Below are 22,070 nucleotides of genomic sequence, written 5' to 3'. Positions count from 1 at the left end.
AGAGACTGTTGGGCTCTTCAGCCGCTATTTTCTTAGATACAAATTTTATCAGGTTATTGATAGTAATGTTATGTTTTTGAGAGCATGTCCTATTTGACCTGTATTGAGGCTGGCTTTATGTTTCTGCCTTTGAGTTGTATAGCTGTCCTTAAGCTAGATTCTAACTGCTCTCTTAAAACCCATCAATTTCAAAGCTGATTATGTAATTAAGACATAAGTTTGCCGAATTCATAAGTGTGGTTATAAACAGTTGAGCTCCAAAATGTCACCTGAAAGGTTAATTTTCTTTAGACTTATCTTAATGAGGTTTTTTTTCCCAAACTGGTCAGCTGGACAGAGTTTAGTTGAGACTGTTGCAGGAGATGGCAGGAATTATTTTACATTCTGATAAACCACTGTTATTCTGTACGTCCTTTTTGGGGGGTTGTAATAACTCAGAAAGTGCTTGCAAAATTACCTTCTTGTCAAATCAAGTTCTCACTTATACAATAGCTCTTCTCTGCTAGAAAACAGACTGAGAAGATATAGTTTGTTAGAGACTGCATTATCAGAGAATGGAGTTGTTTGACTGCTCTCCCAAGAAAACATAAAGGCTGATTACTTCAGAAAATGGTATGGCACCTAGAATGAATGGGATTTCTGCTCCTGGGACAGGGAGTAACTCAGCCCATCCTTTTTGACCTGAACACCAAATTCAGAGTCACTACTGTTGCAGGAACTGGAGCGGTCAGCTTTTGAAGAGATCTACGGCATGGTTTGCAGAGGGCGCTCCTTTCTCTGATTTGAGATGTACTGTGTCTTTTTTCTGTGGCATCTTAAGTTATTTTAAATGTTCTTAATTGACTATATCACCAGTCCTTTAAACTGCTGAAAGTCTGCAAGGGATTCTTTCTTTTTGGTAAAACTACTTTGTTTTGCTTTTATGTAAAACAGCGCTCTATGTCAGAAGTTCTCCCCTGAATGCAACAAGTAATCAAAGATAGCACTTATTTGTTTATAGACAGATAAATAACAGGTTTTGTTAAAGGGTGCTGCTGCTTTTGTTAGGCAAGTTTTATATGCCATTACTCCTCATTCCGTCTGTATCATTATCTTGGGTTTGGAGGTATTCTGGAACATTGTATGTTCTATTGCCCTTTAGGTTTTGTGATTGCTTGTAAGTACTAAGAGTATTTTTCCAAATGTTAAGGCCACTGAGAATTTAAGTAGTAGCAGTTATATCCTTCTGTATACATTTTTTCCTGCTTTACATGGCCTTTTTGTGCAGTTTTCAAAGTCTTTAAGGGGAAAAAAAAAGATGTCAGAACTAGCAGTATTAATGATTTGTTTGTTTTGAAAAGGAAGAAGAGTTGGTGCCAGCAACACTGTTTGCAAACTTGTGGTTGTAATTTGTAATATGCACACTGTATGTTGTCCATAAAGGACAGAATTATTTGGATTACAGTGATTGCTGTTAAGAGTAACAGTAATTAAGAAATGATTAGTAAAAATTCCTTTGAGAAACTGAGCTGTCAGTCACTTGCAAAGCTAAGTTAATAAAATTATTTCTGCTTGTATACTTAACAAACAAAACCACCACACATTATGAGCCTTTGATGAAAATGGAGATGAGTATGAGAAAATGAGAGTATATAGTAGGATTCACTTGGGCAGAGGCAAATTGAAAATATGCTTTTTTTAAAAAATCAGGTTTTTCTCTTTTTTTTTTATGTATAGTTGAACAGTTACACTCTTTCCTATTTAGTATGATAGCTTTTATAAATTGACTTTGACTTTGCTTTGAACAGTGAAGCACGTGTTACTGTTCTTCCAGTTACATTTACATTTCATTGCCAGTCAGTTTGTGCTGCAGAGACAGACATACCTTGCAGTTTCTGTGTAGAGCCAGGTTGGTTCAGTTGCATGAATTAACTCTGGCACAGCACCACAGGAAATGTTAATGTAATTAAAAACTTTGAAGAAACAGTGTGTACTCTTCCCTTCACACAGATGTTTTAGTTGCAAGATAGCTATTTCTGTTCAGAAAAATTAATCGGGAGGCTGGAGGCCATCTAATCTAACCCTACCTTCAAACCAGGGTCAGCTTTGAAAGCACAGACCCCTTCAGTCATTGAATTTTGCTGTGTATCTGTGAGGAACCTCCAATTTAGCCTGTTACCATGCATTACCTTTGTGAATTTTTTCCTAGTTGGAATTTGCTGTGCAGCACCTTGTGACCATCCCCTCTTTTCCTTTTGCTGTGTCCTCTGTCATCTCTTTAACTCTCCATTTAGTAGTTGAAGGCAATGTATAGATTTCCACAAATAACACCCCTTGCTCCACCTTAACCTTTTGCACAGGCTGCACGCTCCAAGCTCGCTCAGCTTCTCCTTGTACAGGATGTGCTCTGGTACCTGAGCCATATGGGTGTCTTCCTGCTGCACTCTCTCCTGTTTGTTAATGCCTCTCTTGCACTGTGGGCCCCAAAACTGAACAGAGTAATCCAGGGACAGCTTAAAGAGTGCTGAAGGAAAAGGGACCAACCAGGGTGTTGTTAGCATAGGGGACTACTTCGGGTCACATGGTGCTTGTTGTCTGCCCGGACCCCATGGTGCTTTCCTGGGCATCTGCTTCCTAACAAGAGCAGATTTTTTGTCTTTCTTGACTGCATAAAAGTTTTTAATAAACAACATGATAGCATAAAGAATTACTTTATTTTTAAACATGCCAGACAAACAAACTCTCTTGAGTGCATCTGAAGAGTAGAGAGACGATTGAGATGATTAGGGAGAGTCTCATGGCAGTATTGTTTTTTATGAAGTTGTTTATTACTGAAGTAATATTTAGAAGTTGCCTTAGGAAAAAATTCGTAATGTGAATGGTTAGAAATCATTATGAGAGAATTGTCTACTTGTGAATTCTTAAAGGACCTAGCAGTGGTGCTTCTATCCTTCTGACTCCTGAGTGTGTATAATTCTTACAGTACCAGAAGGAAAGAAAGCCACATAGCCTGCACTGGTTTCTGAAGGGCTCAGATAACTGCAGATGATTAAGTTAGACTTCTGTTAGGCATATTGGTTGAATGCATGCCAGAGAAGTAGTAGATGTATGGACAGATGTGATAATAGGCTTTAACGGGGGTTTTCTAGAGGGAGGGGAAAAGGGAAGTTAGGAAATTATGTCTTTTCAAAGTCATGCTCGGAAGAATCAACAACCACGTGGATAAGGATTATCTAATCAGTGTGATGTCCTTGAATTTCTGAAAAATAACAAAAAAAAATTATCAAGGTCCTTAATCAGCCCCTTAAAAAAACTAAGGTGTGATAGAATGGGGCAGTCCCCTTCCCCCCCATATTAACCATTGGGTTAATGATTGGTGAAAACCAAACGAGATACAATGAGTACCCCAGGTGAGCTATTCACACCCAAGAGAGATCTTGAATTAGTGGAAGGTTATATTATGGAAATGTGGTATTGGTGTTTAGTGGAGACCAGGCACGTTGAATTTTGAGAATTACTTGGAGAGGAACAGGGAATAAAGTAGAAAATGCTATAGAGTTATGCAATAGCCTATGGCATTCCTTGGTCATGAATATTGCATCCATCCCTGTCCTCTGCAAAAGAAAGGGTAGGTAGAGCTAGAAAGAGTATGGGCAACAAGAACCATCAAAGGTGAGGAAAGGTGATCAAATAGATGAGGTGTCTTAACCTTGGAAAGCATTTACAACTCTTGTTTTGTACTGGAAATATAATTTTCAGATTGCATTGTTGTTTTTAAAGCAATGAGGAGGAGGCTTAAAAAAAGACATGTTGACCTCCACTTCAAGAAGCTGAGAAGAAGCTACACAAGCACTACTAGCCAGGGTAGTTTATATTGACTTATTGTATTCTGCAGAGAGGAAGAACAAACACAATTCAGGCCATGATAGTGATGAGTGTACTTGAAAGGACAGGAAGGCATAACAGACTTATGTTACAAACTAGATAACTGCTGACTTTCTGAAAGAGCACTGGAAAATTGGTTGATAATGGAAGAAGGACATGGTGCTCCATCCTGTTTGGGAGACTGAGAGTAGATTCTAGTGTGAAGCTGTCAGACTGTTGGTAACAGCAGCTGGGAAATATGAGCCTTCTGAAAAGCAAGGGCTTTAACAGGATTTGAATTGGCCTCAACTTCCTGTAGATTTCCTGAATGTGCAAAGAGGGATGGTAGGCATCAAGGACCAGTTAGGGCCCTTCTGATGCAACCCTTGTAAAATGCTTACTTATCGCTTCCGTATCGGATAATGGGAAAAAGAGGAATGAGCGTTGTACTAAGTCTTTCTGACCCCCCAGGCCCCTTTAAAAGTGATCTGAGGGAAACAACTGCTAAACCTGACAATCAGATGACAGTTGTTTCAGCAAAATAAATGTTTCCAGTATTTCAAGACTGTTTGATTATTCTCTTTCTATAGTATTTGTTGCTTCTTTTTTCTTTGCTTTGTTTTGTTGTTGTTTGGGGGGTTTGTTCCATTTGGAGGTTGGTTGGTTGTTTTGGGTTGGCTTTGGTTATGTTTCCTAAACTATGTCATGGAGCATCAAATTGCCAGAGGATACCTGGTTTGGTATTTTTTTAAGTTGATTTTTTCTTTTTACGTGACTTAATGCTTGCTGGTTGGGTATGGGTTACAAACAGGAAGAGAGCAACCTTTCCTGCAGGGTTGGGCTACTGTGTTGCATGTATCTTTCTGAAATAATGGATTCTTGAAAATGTTCTTTAATTCCCTGCCTTCAGCCGGGAGGGGATACTTAGAGAAAAGTTGGGAATGTTTTCTTGGAAAGGCCTGTGCTAGCCAAATTTTACCTCTTGTAGATCAGCATGCCTCAGAAGACTATGCCATATTCTAGGGCTTTGGGCATGTTTGTCAGGTGGTGCTGGAAAAGATTTCAGTAGCCACAAAGGATAAGGGTAGGAGAGGATTATACTTTTTGTTATATGCCTGTTGCCTCTATTATTCTGCTGTGAGAGAAAAATTGGAATACAAGATCATACTAGATCACTGACTTGTAAGGTTACGTAGGAGAATGTTTGAGAGAACATACTGTGAATCTTGATTTCCTTTTTTTTTCTTCAAATGTGTAAATGCTACATTTATGTTGAGACTCTCCATGGTTCAGGGCTAGTTTCCATTAATATGCATTGATATAGTATAGATGAATCTGGAATTGCTAAAATATACAATGTGGCTGACCTGAAGCTATCTACTTGTATTTGTTTTAGGGGTTGTTTCTCTATTGGCTGTTCATCCTTCTACAGTAAATACGATTGGAAAACAGCTCCTGCCAAAAACATTCGGTCAGTCTAATGTCAACATTGCACAACAAGTGGTAAGGAGACTTTATGGTTTGTTTTTTATTTTTATTGCTTGTACTGTTGTTTACACATGCTGTAAATATGCTTGGTAGTCACTTGTCATGGGCAGATAGTCTAGCTTGTTTCTAATTTTAATAGACTTATGTTACAACAAATGTTCTTTTGCATAAAGAAATTCAAACATGACTCTCAAATCAACATGCAGATATCTGACTAGTCAGGTGGCTTTGTGTTTTGCTAGTCCTGCCATTTAAAATCGGTGGCTCTTTCAGATTCTGCTTTGAAATCTGGCACAGGAAAATGTAAAGGAAGTCCATAAGCACATTTTTATGGAGATTGGAGTTAAGTGGAACAAAATTGAAAAGAGAACTACATTATATAGTGCCCTCACTATATAATCTATAGTCTGAAGGTTTTTATGCTAGTGTGTAGAAATTCGATGCACCTAATAGAAGTATGGAGAAATAAGTATTAGTGTTTGGATAATTCATCATTTGAATTGCGCCACTAATGAGTATCTTGCAATACTTACCATTTTCCAAATTATTTTATCTTTACTGTAGGTAATCGGTACACCTCAGAGACCTTCAGCGCAAAATACTATCCTGGTAGGAAGTCCACATACACCTAACACACATTTTGCATCACAGAACCAGACAGGAGATTCTTCACCTTGGTCTGCTGGGTGAGCATAAAAAAAGTTACAAAGAATTAATAAGTTGTTGGAACTTTTGTTTTAATATTAATCATGATAGTGTATGTACTCCTCAGGCTAGCAGTGTGAGAGAGACAGTCTGTTTACCTTACCATCAAGAGCACTTCACCATTAAGGTCTAGTCACACAGGAATGAGAATGTCCTCATTTGTTGTAAAAGATTCCAGAATATATTTTGTAAGCTCTGGTAGATATTCTGACATTACTTATATTTAGAGAATTTAACTCCTAAAAGGACACAGGAATTTGTCTGACTTGATTCTATGATTTCTCTTTTGCTGGTGTATTTTCAGAAAAATACAGTATGTTTTTGATTGAGCAAGGTTATCTCAAAGTATCATTTGAAATGAGAATGTAGTCCTTTTTGGGAAAAAGTGTTAGATACAAGGAATGCATTCTTTTGGTGTGTTTTTTTAATGAAAGCTTGTTTTTAAGGGTCTCATGTTAAATGTAGTTGCTTTAAGACTACATTTCTCAACAGTGGCTTGTTATACATAAATAGAATCATAGAATCAGCTGGGCTGGAAGTGACCTCTGAGATCATCAAGTCCAACCCTTGATCCACTACCACCGCGATTACTAGACCGTGGCACTAAGTGCCACATTCAGTCTCTTTTTAAAAACCTCCAAGGATGGAGAATCCACAACTTTGGAATTATACAGTGAAATGAGATATGGAGAACTGTGACTTTTCATTGCTAATACTAATTTTGTTAATACTTGTAATTTTCCTCCAGTTACAAGGAATGATTTATTTTAAAAACTTTGTAGAAGCAGAGAACTTTGTTATATTGCTTCTATCTTGTAACTTGGAAATTTTAATAGCAACTTCATATACTGTATAACTTCAAATCTGTGTTATAGTAATAGTGTAATGTTTAGTGAGTTCAACCAATACCAGACTTCGTCTGTTCAGTCAGTATCAGACTTGTGTAGAAAATGCTCAGCGTATCTAATTTTTTTTGTGGTCAAACTAGATGGGCTATTTTAAATTAAAAACAAAAATCTTAAAAATGGACAAAAAAGTTCTCTTACGTAATTCAGTTTTCACATTTTAGCATTTATCCCCTTACGTCTTCTTGTCTTGAAGTTTGGAAGGTTTTCTTTACTGACTCCTTAAAGGAATATGCCTATTTTTAACTCATTTTCTGCTATTGGAGACATTCCAGGCCAGGATGGATGGGGCTTTGAGCAGTCTGAAAGTTGAAGATGCCCTTGCTCATTGCAGGGAGGTTGGACTGGATGACCTTAAAGGTCCTTTCCATCTCAAACTATTTTATGATTCTGTGATTCTATTGGATCTAGCAAAGTTACCAAATGAATGAATTTGTATTGTGTTTCAGCATCAAGATAATAGAATTGTTAAATATTGAAATTGTAGGGGAAAAAATGTAAGAGAGAATGTTGGGAAGGGGTGAGAAGGAGAACAAAAGACAAGGCTTGTTTTTTTACAGCAGTGTGCTTGTATTTGAAAAAGAGGCATTAAATATTCCAAAGTTCAGATCTCCTTAAAATATATGTTATACATTTATTTAGGAAGCGGAACAAAAAGGGTGAGAAGAATGGCAAGGGTTTACGTCATTTCTCTATGAAGGTTTGTGAGAAGGTACAAAGAAAAGGAACCACCTCATACAATGAGGTGGCAGACGAGTTGGTTGCAGAATTCACGACCACCGATAATCACATTTCACCAAATGAATCAGTAAGTATATGGGAGGTCAATTACATGTGAACTGAATGGGGGAAGAGAAATTTCTTTTGAGATTTTTGTATGTTTCCTACTGCTAAATGAAACAGTTCAGACCCTAATTTGAGTTTACCCATTTACTGTAATATACGAAATATACAATATTTTTGACACAGGTATGTTTTTGATTAATATTCTATGCCTACAGCAGGCTTATGACCAGAAGAATATTAGACGACGTGTCTATGATGCCTTAAATGTCCTTATGGCCATGAACATTATCTCTAAGGAGAAGAAGGAAATCAAATGGATCGGTCTACCTACTAACTCGGCTCAGGAATGTCAGAATTTAGAGGTATATGCATTAGAAAGTTCACAATGGCTTTGTGTTTGAGTAGATGTTTATAGCTTTAATATGTTCTGATACAGTATGTGCATGTAATCTTCTGAAATACCAACATAGAATAGCATGGTCCCATTTAATTTTTTTTTTATTTTATTTGTATATACTGAACACACACTCTTCAACTTCCAGGTTGTTCAAATGTATCTTCTTTTAATTCTGTGTCAAAAATACAGCTTTGTCACAGCTTTTACAGTGTATGTGAAATGGTTCTGAGTGGAAGTTAATAAAACTTAGAGATTGATGTGTATTTCCAACATTGCAATAGTGGTGCTTAAGAGTTGGGAAGATTTGTTTTCTCCAGATGCCAAACAAATAATACCATCTGTGATGGTAGATGTTGTGTATAGATCAGTACATACAGGCAGCTCCATTGCTGCAAATCTTGCATTTTTCTGACAGTTATCTTCCGTGAACGTGTCAGACTTTCTTATTGCATGTCTTGGGGAAGAAACAAAATGTTTCATACTGAAGGCAATTCATAAGTTCTGGCAGCGTATTTTTAGTATCCTGAGATTTGCCAGATAATGAAGTTACTGAGGTTTACTGAAGTAAGTTCACTTTATCAGAATAGAATGAGACTTTGTATTTATTCTTAATAAGTCTGAATTTCCTTCAGCAGGACTAAAAGTCAGTGTAGAAGCAGACAAAGTGAGAGGGAAAGTGGAACAAAAATGTTTTGGAGTCTTATCTACAAAGGTGTAATTCTAATTGTTGTTTGATACTAATACTTGATTTTTCATTTAGTACTGTAATTGCTGTCTAGATGAAGTAAATGCAGAGAATCCAATCATGAACCTGATATTTATATAAATATCATCCCAATTGAAAATTATTTGTTAAGAGAGTGATAATTGGGGCATAATTAGTAGGGTGAGTATGGAAGGTGAACTGGTTTAAAGATGACAATGCTGTGTGCTGAACAGGGAACCATCAAGCCAGAGGGATTTTAAAACTAGATCTCCTTGGATCTGTCTTACAAATATGGCATTACCCGCAATGTTGGAGTGAAAGAAAAAGAAGCGTGGCTCATTCAGGTGGATGCGATGTCATGATTGATGATGTCCTAAAGAAAAGTAGGATAATATTAATACTGAAGTAAAAAAAGCAACTTAGAATGTAATAAAGCACAGTGAAGGTTCATACATTTCAGATGGGAACAGTGGCAACTTCTGATTAAAAGAAAGTGAGAACTTGTTAATTGACTGTCAGATATGGAAGAAAGAGTTCTGTTAACCATTGAATAATTGAGCCACAAGTGTAATACCAGTCTTGAAAACAGCAGAAGTCTTAAGATGTGTGTGCTTGAGGAAATTGCAAGGTTCCTTCCTTCCCTGTTATTGCTTCATTATGAGTATTCTAGCTCCTGTTTCTTCAAGCTCTCTTGACATTTAAATTGTTAGTAATACTACCTGTCAAGTTTTGCAATAAGATTCTTTTTAAGGAGTTTGTGAAGGCTAATGTTTAATTTGTGAAATTGTCACACCTAATAAAGTTTATTTTGCTATTGCATCTAATATTGTTTAGCTTCACCCTTACAGTGTTGAATATCAAGCCAAATAGTTTATAAGTAACATAGGAATATGAGGGGTTCCCCATCAAGTATTTATTATTTTAAGTATTTTTAAACTTTACTTTTGTATGTAAATTAGAAGATTAGGTAAAATATGTCCTGATAATGCAAGAGAGAGGGTGTGGGACAGTTAATAAGGTCTGTGTCTTTAATCTGCAAGGCAGCGTAGTTTACGTGTATGTGATAGCAGCTTCATTTCTTTAAGTGTCTTTGACGGATCTTCTCCAATACCTCCAGTATTTCTAGACTGTGCGTCAAGTGGATCCTTCTGGTCTATCTTTGCCTCCTTGGGAGAATTCCAATAATTCTTTGAGGCATAACTTCTATTTGCAAATAGGTTCTTAGCTTCTTCCCAGTCTGTTATACTTTATTCCCCAGTGTTCTAATTCTGCTTTTTGTTTTGGTTTCCATCAGTAGTACTGATGTGAGTCCTGATCATTCTCTAAATTATCTGTAGAATCTTAATGATTGATAACCTATCTCCTTCCTCCAGTTCTCTGGTATTGAAATGATTTTAAAGGGAGAAAATGTCGGTATAAAATTCTACTTAAAACCAACAAACTATTCAACCCTTTTTTTCCATTTCAAGGTGGAGAAACAGAGAAGAATTGAAAGAATAAAGCAAAAACAGTCTCAACTACAAGAACTCATTCTACAGGTACAGTCAAGGTACTCTTGTCTATAGGGCAAGGTAACTTATATTTGTATTCCTGTTGTTTTATCCCAAGGGATATGAGGGATGGGAAACTTCTAGAAACTAGAGGTAAATTTCAGGATAAGGTATATGAAGTTTTAATGTAGCACTGTAGTTGAGGTGGGACCATGCTGTTGGCTATGGCTGTTGGGGAAGCCAGCAGCCTTCCATGACTTTTGATGAATTCTTTTGGAGTTTCAGGTATGTTTAAGCAGGATTTGTGCTGATAGGAGCTGTACTTCATACTGTACACTCTGAATTTTCCAGTTCGGTTCTTGTATTTAGAATGTTCCTCTGTGTCAAAGTCCATAGATAAAATTAAGTGACTGTAGAGGTCGTCTGTCATAATACTCTGCATCATGACTTCCTGGGGAGTCGCTGACGCTGCTTTGTAAGTGGCTGAAGCACTGTGAAACAGTTGCTGAACTCCTTCCCAGATTTCCCCTAGTACACTAGGGGAAGCAGTGGTCTATCCCCTAAGTCATTGTGCTTCTGGTTCACTGAAATATATCCCTTAGTAACTGCATTACCTACACAGTAGGAATGGGAATCTCTGGGATGCAGAAAGTACAGACAGCTGTGAAACAGCTGTCTGATTTTTATCAGTCTCTGTGTTGGCTTTGGATTTTGGTTTTAATTCCTGTTGATTTCATTTGGTTTCATGACCAGAAAAATACTTTTTCTTTGTTTGGTGTCTTACTGTAACATTTATAACTTGAGTTTCAGTGATTAACTTGAGTTTTTAATTCTTCAAATTGCTAGTTTTTAAAATAGGAACTTTCTATTGTGGAAAGCAGTTTTGGTAAGATATAAAAGTCACTAATTTTTGCTGGGTAATTCAGAAACCTAATGTCATTCAAATCCCAAACATTAATTTTTTTAGCATATAATTTCAGCAAAAATACAGTATTAATCATTCAGGTGTTCTTTTGGAATGCAGTAGCTAGTAGGGAAGAGTCAAGGGAAAGGGAGTAGGATGCTAACTGAAAACTTATTTTTCCTGTCATTGTTATCTATTCATTCTGTCAAAGATCTGTCCAAGGAACTGTCCTGATGTAGTTATTAAAAATGTGCATTCTTTTCTCAATTAAGTTTTACTGTGTGGTATTTTTCAATACTATGATTTGTCTCTTCTCACATCTTAACATGCAGGGTTATGGTAAAAGCTCTCTGTCCTTTTCTGCATTTACTTGCAGCAACCATTGCTGGAATTCTGAGATATTTTTTTGTTACCGTGATCTTAGAAGTTTAATTCGTCCTTTCATATCACTATTGCTTTTTCTAGCAAATTGCCTTTAAGAACCTCGTTCAGCGAAATCGTCAAGCAGAACAACAGGCAAATCGACCACCACCTTCCAATTCTGTCATCCATTTGCCATTTATCATTGTGAACACCAGCAAGAAGACAGTGATTGACTGCAGTATTTCAAACGACAAGTAAGTTAACAGAGTTTTCTGTCTGGCTTTTGGTACAACTCTGTGTTCATATAAATGTTCATATAGATCTGTTAAAAATTAAATACAAATTAATTTACTCGTGCCTTTTGTAGATGTGTAGATGTGTGTAGAACACACATTTTAGACAGCTATTTTGTATACCTTTTTAATAAATAGAATAGTTGGTTCACATTTAGTAATTTATTCAAGACTTTCTATCTAGAGATATTAGAAGACAAGTAAGGCAGATCCCTTGAAGGTTTGTGTTATACTTAACCAAATGGTGTTTTCCTTTGGCTTTAACACGATCAAATGCAGCCAGAAGAATTGAAAGTGGATTTTGCTTTCAGGACTGCTGTTCTCTACTTTTGATTCAAAAAGCTGTGTTTTTAATCTGCTAAATAAAAGCTGAATGTAAGCAGTCATGATCAAATACATGAATCTTGAAAAATTTGATTGCGTGATGTGATGTGTCAATAACACTGTGTGTTAAGCTTTTGAAATGCTGCAATTCCTGAAACTGGAAAGGTAGTTAAAATCATTGAAGCTAATTGAGACATTTTTTCCTGTCCAGGTTTGAATATCTATTTAATTTTGACAATACTTTTGAAATTCATGATGATATAGAAGTACTAAAACGAATGGGAATGGCTTGTGGGCTAGAATCTGGAAGCTGTTCAGCAGAGGACCTAAAAATTGCAAGGAGTTTGGTTCCTAAAGCTCTGGAACCCTATGTGACAGGTTAGTTACTCCAAGAAGAGTTGTTCTGTTTTCCTCCTTAATATAGAGCTCCAAGAAAAAGCATAAAAATATCTTAGACCAGTTTATTTTCACTGGTTTGTGTTGAAGAATTCTATCAAGTTCTCAAATATATGTGCTTTTTAGTGTTCCTTAGGGAACAGATAACATAGTGACGGAGAGAGAATGGGCTCTTGCTCTTCGCAAAACCACGTTTTGCATTATACCACACTAGATCTTTGCAGTGTGTTATTCTTTAAAGAGGATGGTATTTACAGTTGGTTCACCTGCGAAGGCGAAAGGTAGTAAGTGTAAATATATGGTCATAGCTCCATTTTTTATTGTTTTGTTTTCATTATATAACAATACTGAAGACATCTGACTTGCTTATTTAAAAATAAATGTTTGGGGTTTTTTTATGTATTTTGAAATTTTGCTGTTGCACTATCCTTTATTAAAATTATGCTGGTTTGGATATAGTATATCAATATGTTTTGTTGTTTGGGTTGCAAGACTCCTTTTCTGGACTTTAAAAGGATTAAGCATTTCCACTGAATTAGATGATTGTGTTTTGAAGTATTCTTGAAATGTGTATTGTTCATTTTACAGAAATGGCTCAGGGATCAATCAGCAGTGTATATGTCACATCATCAGGTTCTGCATCAAATGGCACAAGATTTTCAGCCAGGTGGGATAAAATTACCATTTAGTTTTTAAAATCTGTGGTCATCAAAGAAACTTAATTAGAGATTAAATGCTTCGTGAAACAAGTTCTTTTCTGATTAAATGTGGTATGGATATGTGCTTTAAGTGTATTCTCAGGCATTTCTTTTACAGTGGTTCTTACCAGTGTCATGATATCTTTTCCTCTATAGTGGAGAGGTGTTAGACTGGTGTTAATCTTGGATGTGTTTTTTGTTTGGTTGGGTTTTTTCTCTAATTTTGAGTTTGGACAAGAAACAGATACTTCAATAAAGATACTAAAAGATAATTTGTCAAGAATTTGTGTCCAAGTTTAATAGTTTATCAAACAATTGAGGAAGTAACTGTGAAATAGATTGGCAAAATAGCAAGTAGTAGTGGAGACAGGAATTTTCGGGCTCTGTTAAAATAAAACACTTGTGGATACAGTTAATTCCTGTAGGAACAAGACATTTCAGACCATATCTATAACAAGTGTGTGTATTTTAGTGAAAAAAGAGCACTGATCCAGGAGGTGGAGTTTCAGTGCGGGGATACTCTCGTAGAGGGAAAGATAAGAGATGCTGAAGAGCTTGTTTGTATTTTCTTTGATTTTAAACTGAAAAAGAAAAGCACAATGAGAAGAAAACAGTTTAAAATTAAAAATACAGCACGTGACAGTTTGCCATGTTATATCACGGAACTAAGGAGAAGCTATTAATTCCTTGATTTTCCAGGTCTTTGAATCAAGATTAGTGGTTCTGAAAGACATGATTACTTGTGATGGAAATAACCAGTGCTACAAAAAAATACTGTAGAGCTTAGATAGCTGTGTGGCCTTAACACTAAATGTACTTTAGAAGAAACCTGAAAAGCATATTTCTAAGATGCCTGTGAAAGGGTGTAATCTTTATATTAAACCTAAAGGAAGAGCCATTTCAAAATTACTTTAAACTGCTTCTGCTTTTCAGAGACAGCTTGTGCATATATTAAAGACAGTTTATGAAGTGGCAGTGACAGATTCATTAAAGAATGGACTAGATATGATTATATTTAAGAGCCCGGTAAATTGGGAGAAATCATTAAGCAGTGACAACTGGCTTTTTTTTTTTTTTTTAGTGACTTTTCCAATGGTGGAGATGGGATGTTGGCTACAAGTTCCAATGGATCTCAGTACAGTGGCTCCAGAGTTGAAACACCAGTTTCTTATGTTGGGGATGACGATGATGACGATGACGATTTTAATGAAAATGATGATGACGACTGATGCCCTTTGCTTGTAGACTATTTTTTGTTAAAATTCAGCAGGCTTCAGGAATAAATTGTTCTAGGGAGAAGTGTCTCAAATTACTTTGCCCCATCCCCCAAGGAGAATATTGGTAAGCAGTTCTGAGTTTAGAAATTGCACCTCTGATAAGCAAACAAGGATTGTTTTATGTAGGATATTTTTAAATGTGGTGTGGATGTGTGTTTTGATACCAGTGTGTTAATGCAGAGCCTTTATTTACTCTTGTTTTAGGGGTTTTTGGTTTGTTGACTGTTTTTTTGTTTGGGTTTTCTTTTTTACTTGAAGGAAAATGATTTTGCCCCAAATGTTCTTGCGAAGTTTGCTAAAGAAAATGTAGACACATCATTGAGAAATAAAATACTATCCTTCTGTGTAAAATGAATACACCGAATGGCAATTTATTTGGAGTGTATTTTGATTATGCCACTTTTTGAGGGATAGTGAGCTAATGTAGTAGTGTTTTTTGTTAATCATGCAGTGTCCAAAGAACCAAACAAGAAAGAAACGTCCTACTTTTTTACATGTTAAATTCCAGGAATGTTGTTGTGAACTTATTTTCCCTTAAATGATACCTAACATAATGATTCCATCAAGTTTATATACTTCTCACTGTATGTTGGGACATGTGAATTACAAAGTTTTTGGCAAATGTTTACTGCCAGTTGGTGCAGCTATATAAAATGTCTTGAAGGTTTGGAATGATTTATTGCTTATGGTAAAATTTGCCTGATTTCTTACAGGCAGTCTTTGGAGACTTTTTATTATATAGTTGTTTACATACTTATAAGTCTATCATATAAAGACATGTTCTGAAACAAATGTTTGTATTTGTTTCATAAGCATCTTCCTGTAATCTATTATAAAGTTGAAATTAAATATAGAGAATGTTTTAAGTTTTTTAACTCAAAATTTGTCAATCATTTTTAATAGTTCATTTTTATAAAAGGAATGTCAGGGCAGGTGGTAGTCTTTGTAAATTTATTCACAAACAATTAACTGCACAAATACTGTCAGCTGCCTATTCTAAGACAGTAGACTTTTTGTTGAAACACAAATAAACTTTTCTGTAATATTTTATGGAATATAAAGAGACTATAATTGTTTGACTTGTTTAACCTTGGCACTGTTAGTTTTTATTAATAAAACGCGCATGGGCATTTTTAACAAGCTCTGTGGTTTTTCTAATTCTAGAGTTATTTTAGAACATTTCACTTCTTGTCACAAGACGTAGAATTAGCTGTCCTGGGATACTGCATCTATGCTACAGAGGGCCCAAGATTTTTGCTTTGATTTCATAATTTGCCCTTAAAACTCTTGGTAACTTCTGATGCAAAAAGCAATAACTTACCAGGTATACTCTCTCACACCTCCTTATTTTAGTCATGTTGCTCCTCAGCATACCAGATCAATCTTAGTACTCCAATCCAGCTTCTCTGTTTAAAATCCCATGCTTACTGTTCCAACTTTTCATCCCATATTTCTCAACCCTAGCTTTCTGTCATACATTCCCACGTCCTCAAAACGGATTTTTTAATCTACATTCTATATACTTCCTCCTTAAACCTTTTTGTTAGATCACATCCTCTCCTGCCACCTGAAAGAGCGTATTGAACTGGCTCAGTCACTGCAGGCTACAGTCGGAGTCAGGATTTGTTGCTTCCACAAACTCCAGGGAGCTGCTGCAAAGTCTAATACATGTGCTGTCTGTGGTCAGGGCTCCTGGATGCACTTCAACCCTGTGGTAAATGTGAAGTGTGTTATATAGTTTTTTCTCTGAGGGATTATGCATTGACAAACCTTCTGTGGAAAGGCAGGGATACGGATGCTTACCATAGGGCAGTTGATACACACTGAAGGTTTTCTAATTGTATCAGACTTTGTAAACGTGAGTGAACCAAGCCAATCAGTTTTGCAGGCCTGGGAAAATAATTCTGGGGAGAGGGGGGCTAATTGAGTGCTTGGCTTCTCAATGTTGTTCTCTGCAGCGCTAGTGCTAGACACAGATTCTTCTTGTGGTTGAGTCAGCCAATTCAAATTATCTTTGATATTGAATGGCAGTTTTATCTGCAGAGGGAACTTCAGACAGTCTAAGGCAATTATTCCAGTTTTCCATTGCATTCTAAATCTCCAGTGTATGATCCAAGATTTACCTGCAAAGAGTGAGTAGAGGGATGTTGGGTAAGGAAGGCTAAAAGCATCCAACAATTTCCTTTTGGTTTTTGTCGGTGGAATAGTCCTCAGATGAGGAAAGGTCAAAGTGGGAGTGAAAATGTGAAAAAACATACATTTTCAAGATGTTGCTTTTCTTGCTTTTGGTTGCTGATGAATCTGTGAAATGGAATTTGATGGTTTTAACATTGGAATGGTTTGGGGGAAATTAATTTTTACTGTATTTCTGGTTGCACTTGATACCTTAAAGATTTTCTTTCTAAATGATTCTATGCTTCTTTATTACCTTTATTTTAGGAGAGCTTTCTGGTAAAGGTAACACTCAATAACGAGAAATTCTATAGACTTTTTAATTACTTGCTTGATTTCAAGCAGTTACCTCATTATAGCATTCAGGTGAAGGAGGAGAGGAAAAAAATTAATTAAATTGGGACCAATGGTGGAGGAGGAGATTGAAATGAGGAAACGAGACTTGAAGAAGGAGGAGGAGGAGGAAGGAACCAATAAAGAACAGATTGGAACTTAGGGTCTTTACAGAGGGGCATAAAAAGAGAAGGTGTAAATTGGAAAGAATGAGAAAAGAAGAGATGAGTCAAAGACTACAAAAAAGACTAGTATGAAAAACATTATTAAAAACAAACAGGCAGAGAAGTGTATAGAACAGATGTAATAATGTCAGGCATGCATGCATGAAGGGAACTGGAAGGTGGAAGATAACTTTAACTAATCTCTCAAAAGGGTGGTTCCACATGTTCAGATGGAAAATGGAAGATCAAAAGCAAGAGGAAGTTGTGGACAGGAAACTGTTGAGAAAATCTGTGGAAGTAGAATATACTGTAAGGAGGTAGAAACTAGAATTCAGTTTAAGTCGAAAGATTAAATTATGGTAAAGGTAATGAGTGGTAATAAGGGCTCAGTTTGGGGTAAAACATGACAGGGAAGGAAAGTACTTTTAATTGCTTTTGTGGTGTGAAGAAGAGGAAAAGTTGTGAAGTATGTGTTTATGCCTCTGAAATGCTCCTGCAAATAAATCCTGGGAGAAATGTGCATCTTTTTCTGAAGTGCTACTGAGTTTTGAAAGACTGACTGTTTTGACATGTGGAACAAGTTAAGGATTTCTTCAACTATTTCACAAATAAGCTGTTTTGTTTTTCTCTAGGAATTTTTTTTCTTAACTAAAGAGAAGCAATTATTACTTGGAAACTTTTTTTTCTTAAATCTTCCTTCAACGAGAGGTGGCAACAGTTGAAGAGAAGAAAAACTGTGGCTTATAGGATGCTGACTCTTGAAGATGACCATTTTTTACATTGTTCATGCAAGAGGTAACTGTCACAAGATAAATCTCATTTCTTTTATTAGTGAATACACAGGTTGTGAAATCTTGATATTAATGAGAAATCTGAAAATTGGATAATGCTTTAATACAGAAAGGGCAAAAGTAAAAAAAAAAAAAAGAAAATATGATGTAATACTACTGGAATGATCATCAGTAGAAAGGATAGCATACACACTTTTTTCCAGATAGTTAATTGTTTATTGTAGGGGTTTGCTTTCTCTTGACTGCTTATGAGAGGAGTAGTAGGCTATTTTTCTTTACTACTCCACTGAGTTAACAACTTCACCACTTCTCAGACCTTTTTGCTTCCAGAAATATGTGAGTATTATCACACACACTTTATTGTTAAAGCCTTAATTATCATTCATTTATCAGGAAAAGACAAGCCAGCACATTGAAAGCAGCAACTTCTCATGTCATTATTTTCTAAATTTGGGATTTAAGATTTTTCCAAGGTTTTTCTTGGTCTTTGGTTTCTCCTTGAGCTTCCATGGATTCTGGAGGGTTACCAAGATGCTCAGCAGGCTGGAGCAGTTGCTGTATGAGGAGAGGCTGAGGGAGAAGGACTTGTTCAGCCTGAAGAAGAGAGGCAGCCTCAAGAGACCTAATGGCAGACTTCCAGTACTGCAAGAAGGTTATTGCAAAGGTGGAGTCACTCCACAGTGGTGTATGGTGGGAGGATGAGAGACAACACACACAAGCTGAAAGAGAAAGTTTCCAACTGGATATAAGGAATAACTTGGAACGGTCAAGCTATGGAACGGGCTGCCCGGAGAGGTTGTGCTGACTCAATCTTTAGGATTTTCAAGACCAGACATGATAAAAGCCCTGAGCAATGTAGAGTCTGACCTCACAGCTGAGCATACTTTGAGCAGGGACTAGACTGGAAACAACCTGGAGTGCCTTCCAGCATGGATTGCCATATGGATCTCATGAGAGGGAAAGAAAACAAAAAAATATGTTAGAAAATACTAGTGTCAGGAACAGACTAAGAGGTGGGTCATTTGGCTTGCCAGACTCAGCAGAAAATGAATGGAAGCTCAGCTCATCTTCAGAAGCTGTCAAAAGGTACCAAATTCCTGTGATGTAAAAGGTAGTTAGATGAGCAGGTAGAAGTGAAGACTGTCTTCCTTTAAGATGAGATTTCTAAGAAGCAGAAATTCAGCTGATGCTGAGAGCAGAATGAAGAAAGGCAACGATTGGCATGCGTGGGTATTTTCTGCTTTGAACATTTGATTACAGTGGTAATTCTCATCTGGGATGATGATGGTTGTCACCTAGCTGAGTCTGCCTTGCTCAGCTGGGTAGCTACTGTCCTCAAGGAGACATTCAAAGAACATCAGCACTAACCAGTGAAACAGAGAAAATCACAATGATTATTGATGCACAGCTTTACTGTGGTAAAGACAGAATGTTCTGATATGGAAGAGAAAAAAGAGACTGGTGTTAATTGAAAATCATGTAATGTCCATGTAATATCATTGCAACTGCTTTTCCTTGTCCTGCTATGACCTTTTTGTTAAATTTTTGGATGGTTTGAACAGTTTGAAATCCAAACTTAGGCTTAAAGGTTTGATCATTTTTTATTATGTCATTGTGTGCACGTCATGGTACATATCTTAAATAGTGCAGTTTCATCAGCCCTAACCTGTCAGGAGAGCTGATCAGAGCATCTGCATTGTAGCATATTAAAAAGACAGCAAAGTTGCAGACTTCAGGCAAGGTTCATGTTCTTTATTCATGTAAACTTGAGAGAATTCATTAAAAGTAAAACAGAACATTCAGCACGTAATTAACACTTAACTCTTAAACCAGGCAACCATGATAATTTATGCAACGCAGCGTGGATCTCTACACTTTAGATGCTGATTTTTAATGAACCTTGAAATAGTAACTTCTGACAGACTAAAATAATGCTAGAATGCCACTTTTTAAAGTAGGAAAAAATAAAAAGTGTCAAAGGTGTGAGAAAGTCCTGTCCAAATGTGGTCTAGACAGCTTGAGATCAGCCCTGAATCTTGTATTAGAAAAACTGTTGAAGGAAACAGCTAAAAGAAAATTAGAAGCTTCGAAGGTTAATTATTAATGACGAAGTATAGAGTATGTGTTACCAAATGAATATGGGAGGAGATTGCAGATTTTTAGCTGATTAAGGAAGTGATGGTTATGTTTCAGCATCTTTAAGCTTCTTTTATTTCATTGCATTCTCATTTTAAATATATGTTTTACAATGCCAACAGATTGTATGTTAAAGGGTTATGAACTGTTTACTGCTGAAACGTTATTGTGGCATTATCACTGCCTCACCAGCTGCATCAAGTAAGATTGTACTTTTGTTTAAGAATTTCTTCAATAACCCAGAAGAAAATAAAAAATATATTTTTAAGTAATACTGCTTAGAAAAGAAGTAAACAATGAAGAGGACAGATTAAGGTGGATTGCTTGGCAAGCAGGGCATGTTCAAAAACCGTTATGGTTAAACTGCACATCTTTAGAACAAAGAACTCAAGGTACACTTATACGAGGGAAGACTATACGCTGAAAATGTAGGATCCTAAAAATTTGGAAAGACACAGAGAAAAATCCCCTCCCCCAATTATTTGGTACCTAAGGTCAAGCTCTATTAGTAAGAAACTTAAGGAACTCTGTTTTGGTTTATTTAATGGGGGGAAAAAAAGGAGAAATAAATGGATTTGTGTCAGGTCAAGCAAAAAGATACCATTTCAACAGGCTCATCAATGTCTGAGAGAAAAGTGACACAAGGTTTAAGAACTAGAACTTGAAATCAGAATAATTAAGATGGGTTATGTAATTGATGATAGCAGTAAGCCCCTGGAAGATTTTTATTGGAATGCTGGAATTGCCACACTGGTGACAGTAGGACTACACATAAATGCATGCATTAATGAATGGAGGTGTTATCCCAAGTGTCTCTCCAGAATTCAGTTCTTTCTCATTTTATACCAAGTGAGGGTATTCCCTAAAAAGGGAATTTTCAGCCCAATTTCTGCTGTTAACAATGGAACACAGAACTTCCCATTATATTATCATTCTGGTATAGAGGAAAAAAAATAGGGAGAAGAGTGAACACTGTCCCTAGTAAGAGAGTTTTTCAAGTTAAATTGAAGGACACCTGTCATGTACATATTCATTTTACATTAAACAAAATGATCTTGTTTGAGCTTGAGTTTTTATGTCTGAAGGAAAAAGCTTGTGAAGGGAGTTTATAAATACTTTCTGCTAGCATTATCGATGCAGCTGTTATTCTACATTCAATTACTGAAGGTAGCACGTGGTTAGATGACTTTATTTGTTGCAGAATCAATCTCTACCTGACTTTTATTACAGGTAAGAGATTAAAAACAGCTCTGTGAAATGATGAGAGGAATTCCCAAGTGCAATAGCAATGACATCATGTGAGGTCATTAAGCAAAGACTCAATTATTAATATCTACTTTGCAATTCTGAAAGGTAGAGGGCAAAGGTTTGAACTTGCTGTAATCTCATAGCACAAAATCCTTTAAGCTTCAAGGAGCTTGTATTCTTTGTTTTTCTGCACTCTGTTAATTTTTATTCATAATTTTTAATAATAGACATTAGGACTTTACACTTAAGTTATTGGCTTTACTAGTCCCATGACTATTCATAGGAATAGGCAGAGGTATGGAGAGGAAAATATATCTCAAAGCAACTGCTGTGTTTCCGTTCTCTCTGCACTGATTTTCAAGAGTTTATAATACCTTCAATGCATGTCTGGAAACTAAAATTTATTGGATACAAAAAAACATGACATCAATAATATTAGTTTCATGCCATATTACTGCCTTCCCTGTACCTCTTCCTCTGGCTAACCTCACTGCTTCACAGCTGACAGGAACAACAGGTCTGGCACCGACAGACACCCTGTTGTCTCTTGATAATGCCTGTCTGGCCCCTTTGCTGCTCCAGAAACATCGACTAACTGCCCGTTCCTTTTGGATGTCCTAGTTGATCAGCATCTCATTAAACTCAGTAATT

General features: G+C 36.4%; 1 protein-coding gene across 6 annotated transcripts in view; it reads left to right on the top strand.

The window, feature by feature from the left end:
• The window catches only part of TFDP1 (transcription factor Dp-1), a 36,107-nt gene extending 20,392 nt beyond the window's left edge, over nucleotides 1-15,715 (top strand). For 5 of the 6 annotated variants that reach the window (XM_027675034.1, XM_027675037.1, XM_027675035.1 and 2 more), the window contains exons 4-12: nucleotides 5,240-5,346; nucleotides 5,896-6,017; nucleotides 7,584-7,749; nucleotides 7,943-8,089; nucleotides 10,300-10,368; nucleotides 11,690-11,841; nucleotides 12,416-12,582; nucleotides 13,189-13,267; nucleotides 14,380-15,715. In XM_027675034.1, the coding sequence (XP_027530835.1) occupies nucleotides 5,240-5,346; nucleotides 5,896-6,017; nucleotides 7,584-7,749; nucleotides 7,943-8,089; nucleotides 10,300-10,368; nucleotides 11,690-11,841; nucleotides 12,416-12,582; nucleotides 13,189-13,267; nucleotides 14,380-14,527 (1,157 nt within the window). In that variant the 3' untranslated portion in view covers nucleotides 14,528-15,715. The remainder of the gene's footprint in view (nucleotides 1-5,239; nucleotides 5,347-5,895; nucleotides 6,018-7,583; nucleotides 7,750-7,942; nucleotides 8,090-10,299; nucleotides 10,369-11,689; nucleotides 11,842-12,415; nucleotides 12,583-13,188; nucleotides 13,268-14,379) is intronic. The other variant, XM_027675039.1, reaches the window with a different exon arrangement.
• Nucleotides 15,716-22,070: the final 6,355 nt, after the last annotated feature.

The sequence above is a fragment of the Neopelma chrysocephalum genome, unplaced genomic scaffold (genome assembly GCF_003984885.1).
Source record: "Neopelma chrysocephalum unplaced genomic scaffold, ASM398488v2 Primary Assembly neopelma1_25, whole genome shotgun sequence".
Classification (NCBI taxonomy): domain Eukaryota; kingdom Metazoa; phylum Chordata; class Aves; order Passeriformes; family Pipridae; genus Neopelma; species Neopelma chrysocephalum.
Note: the sequence above shows the minus strand (reverse complement) of the source record. Positions and strands in the feature narration are given on the sequence as shown.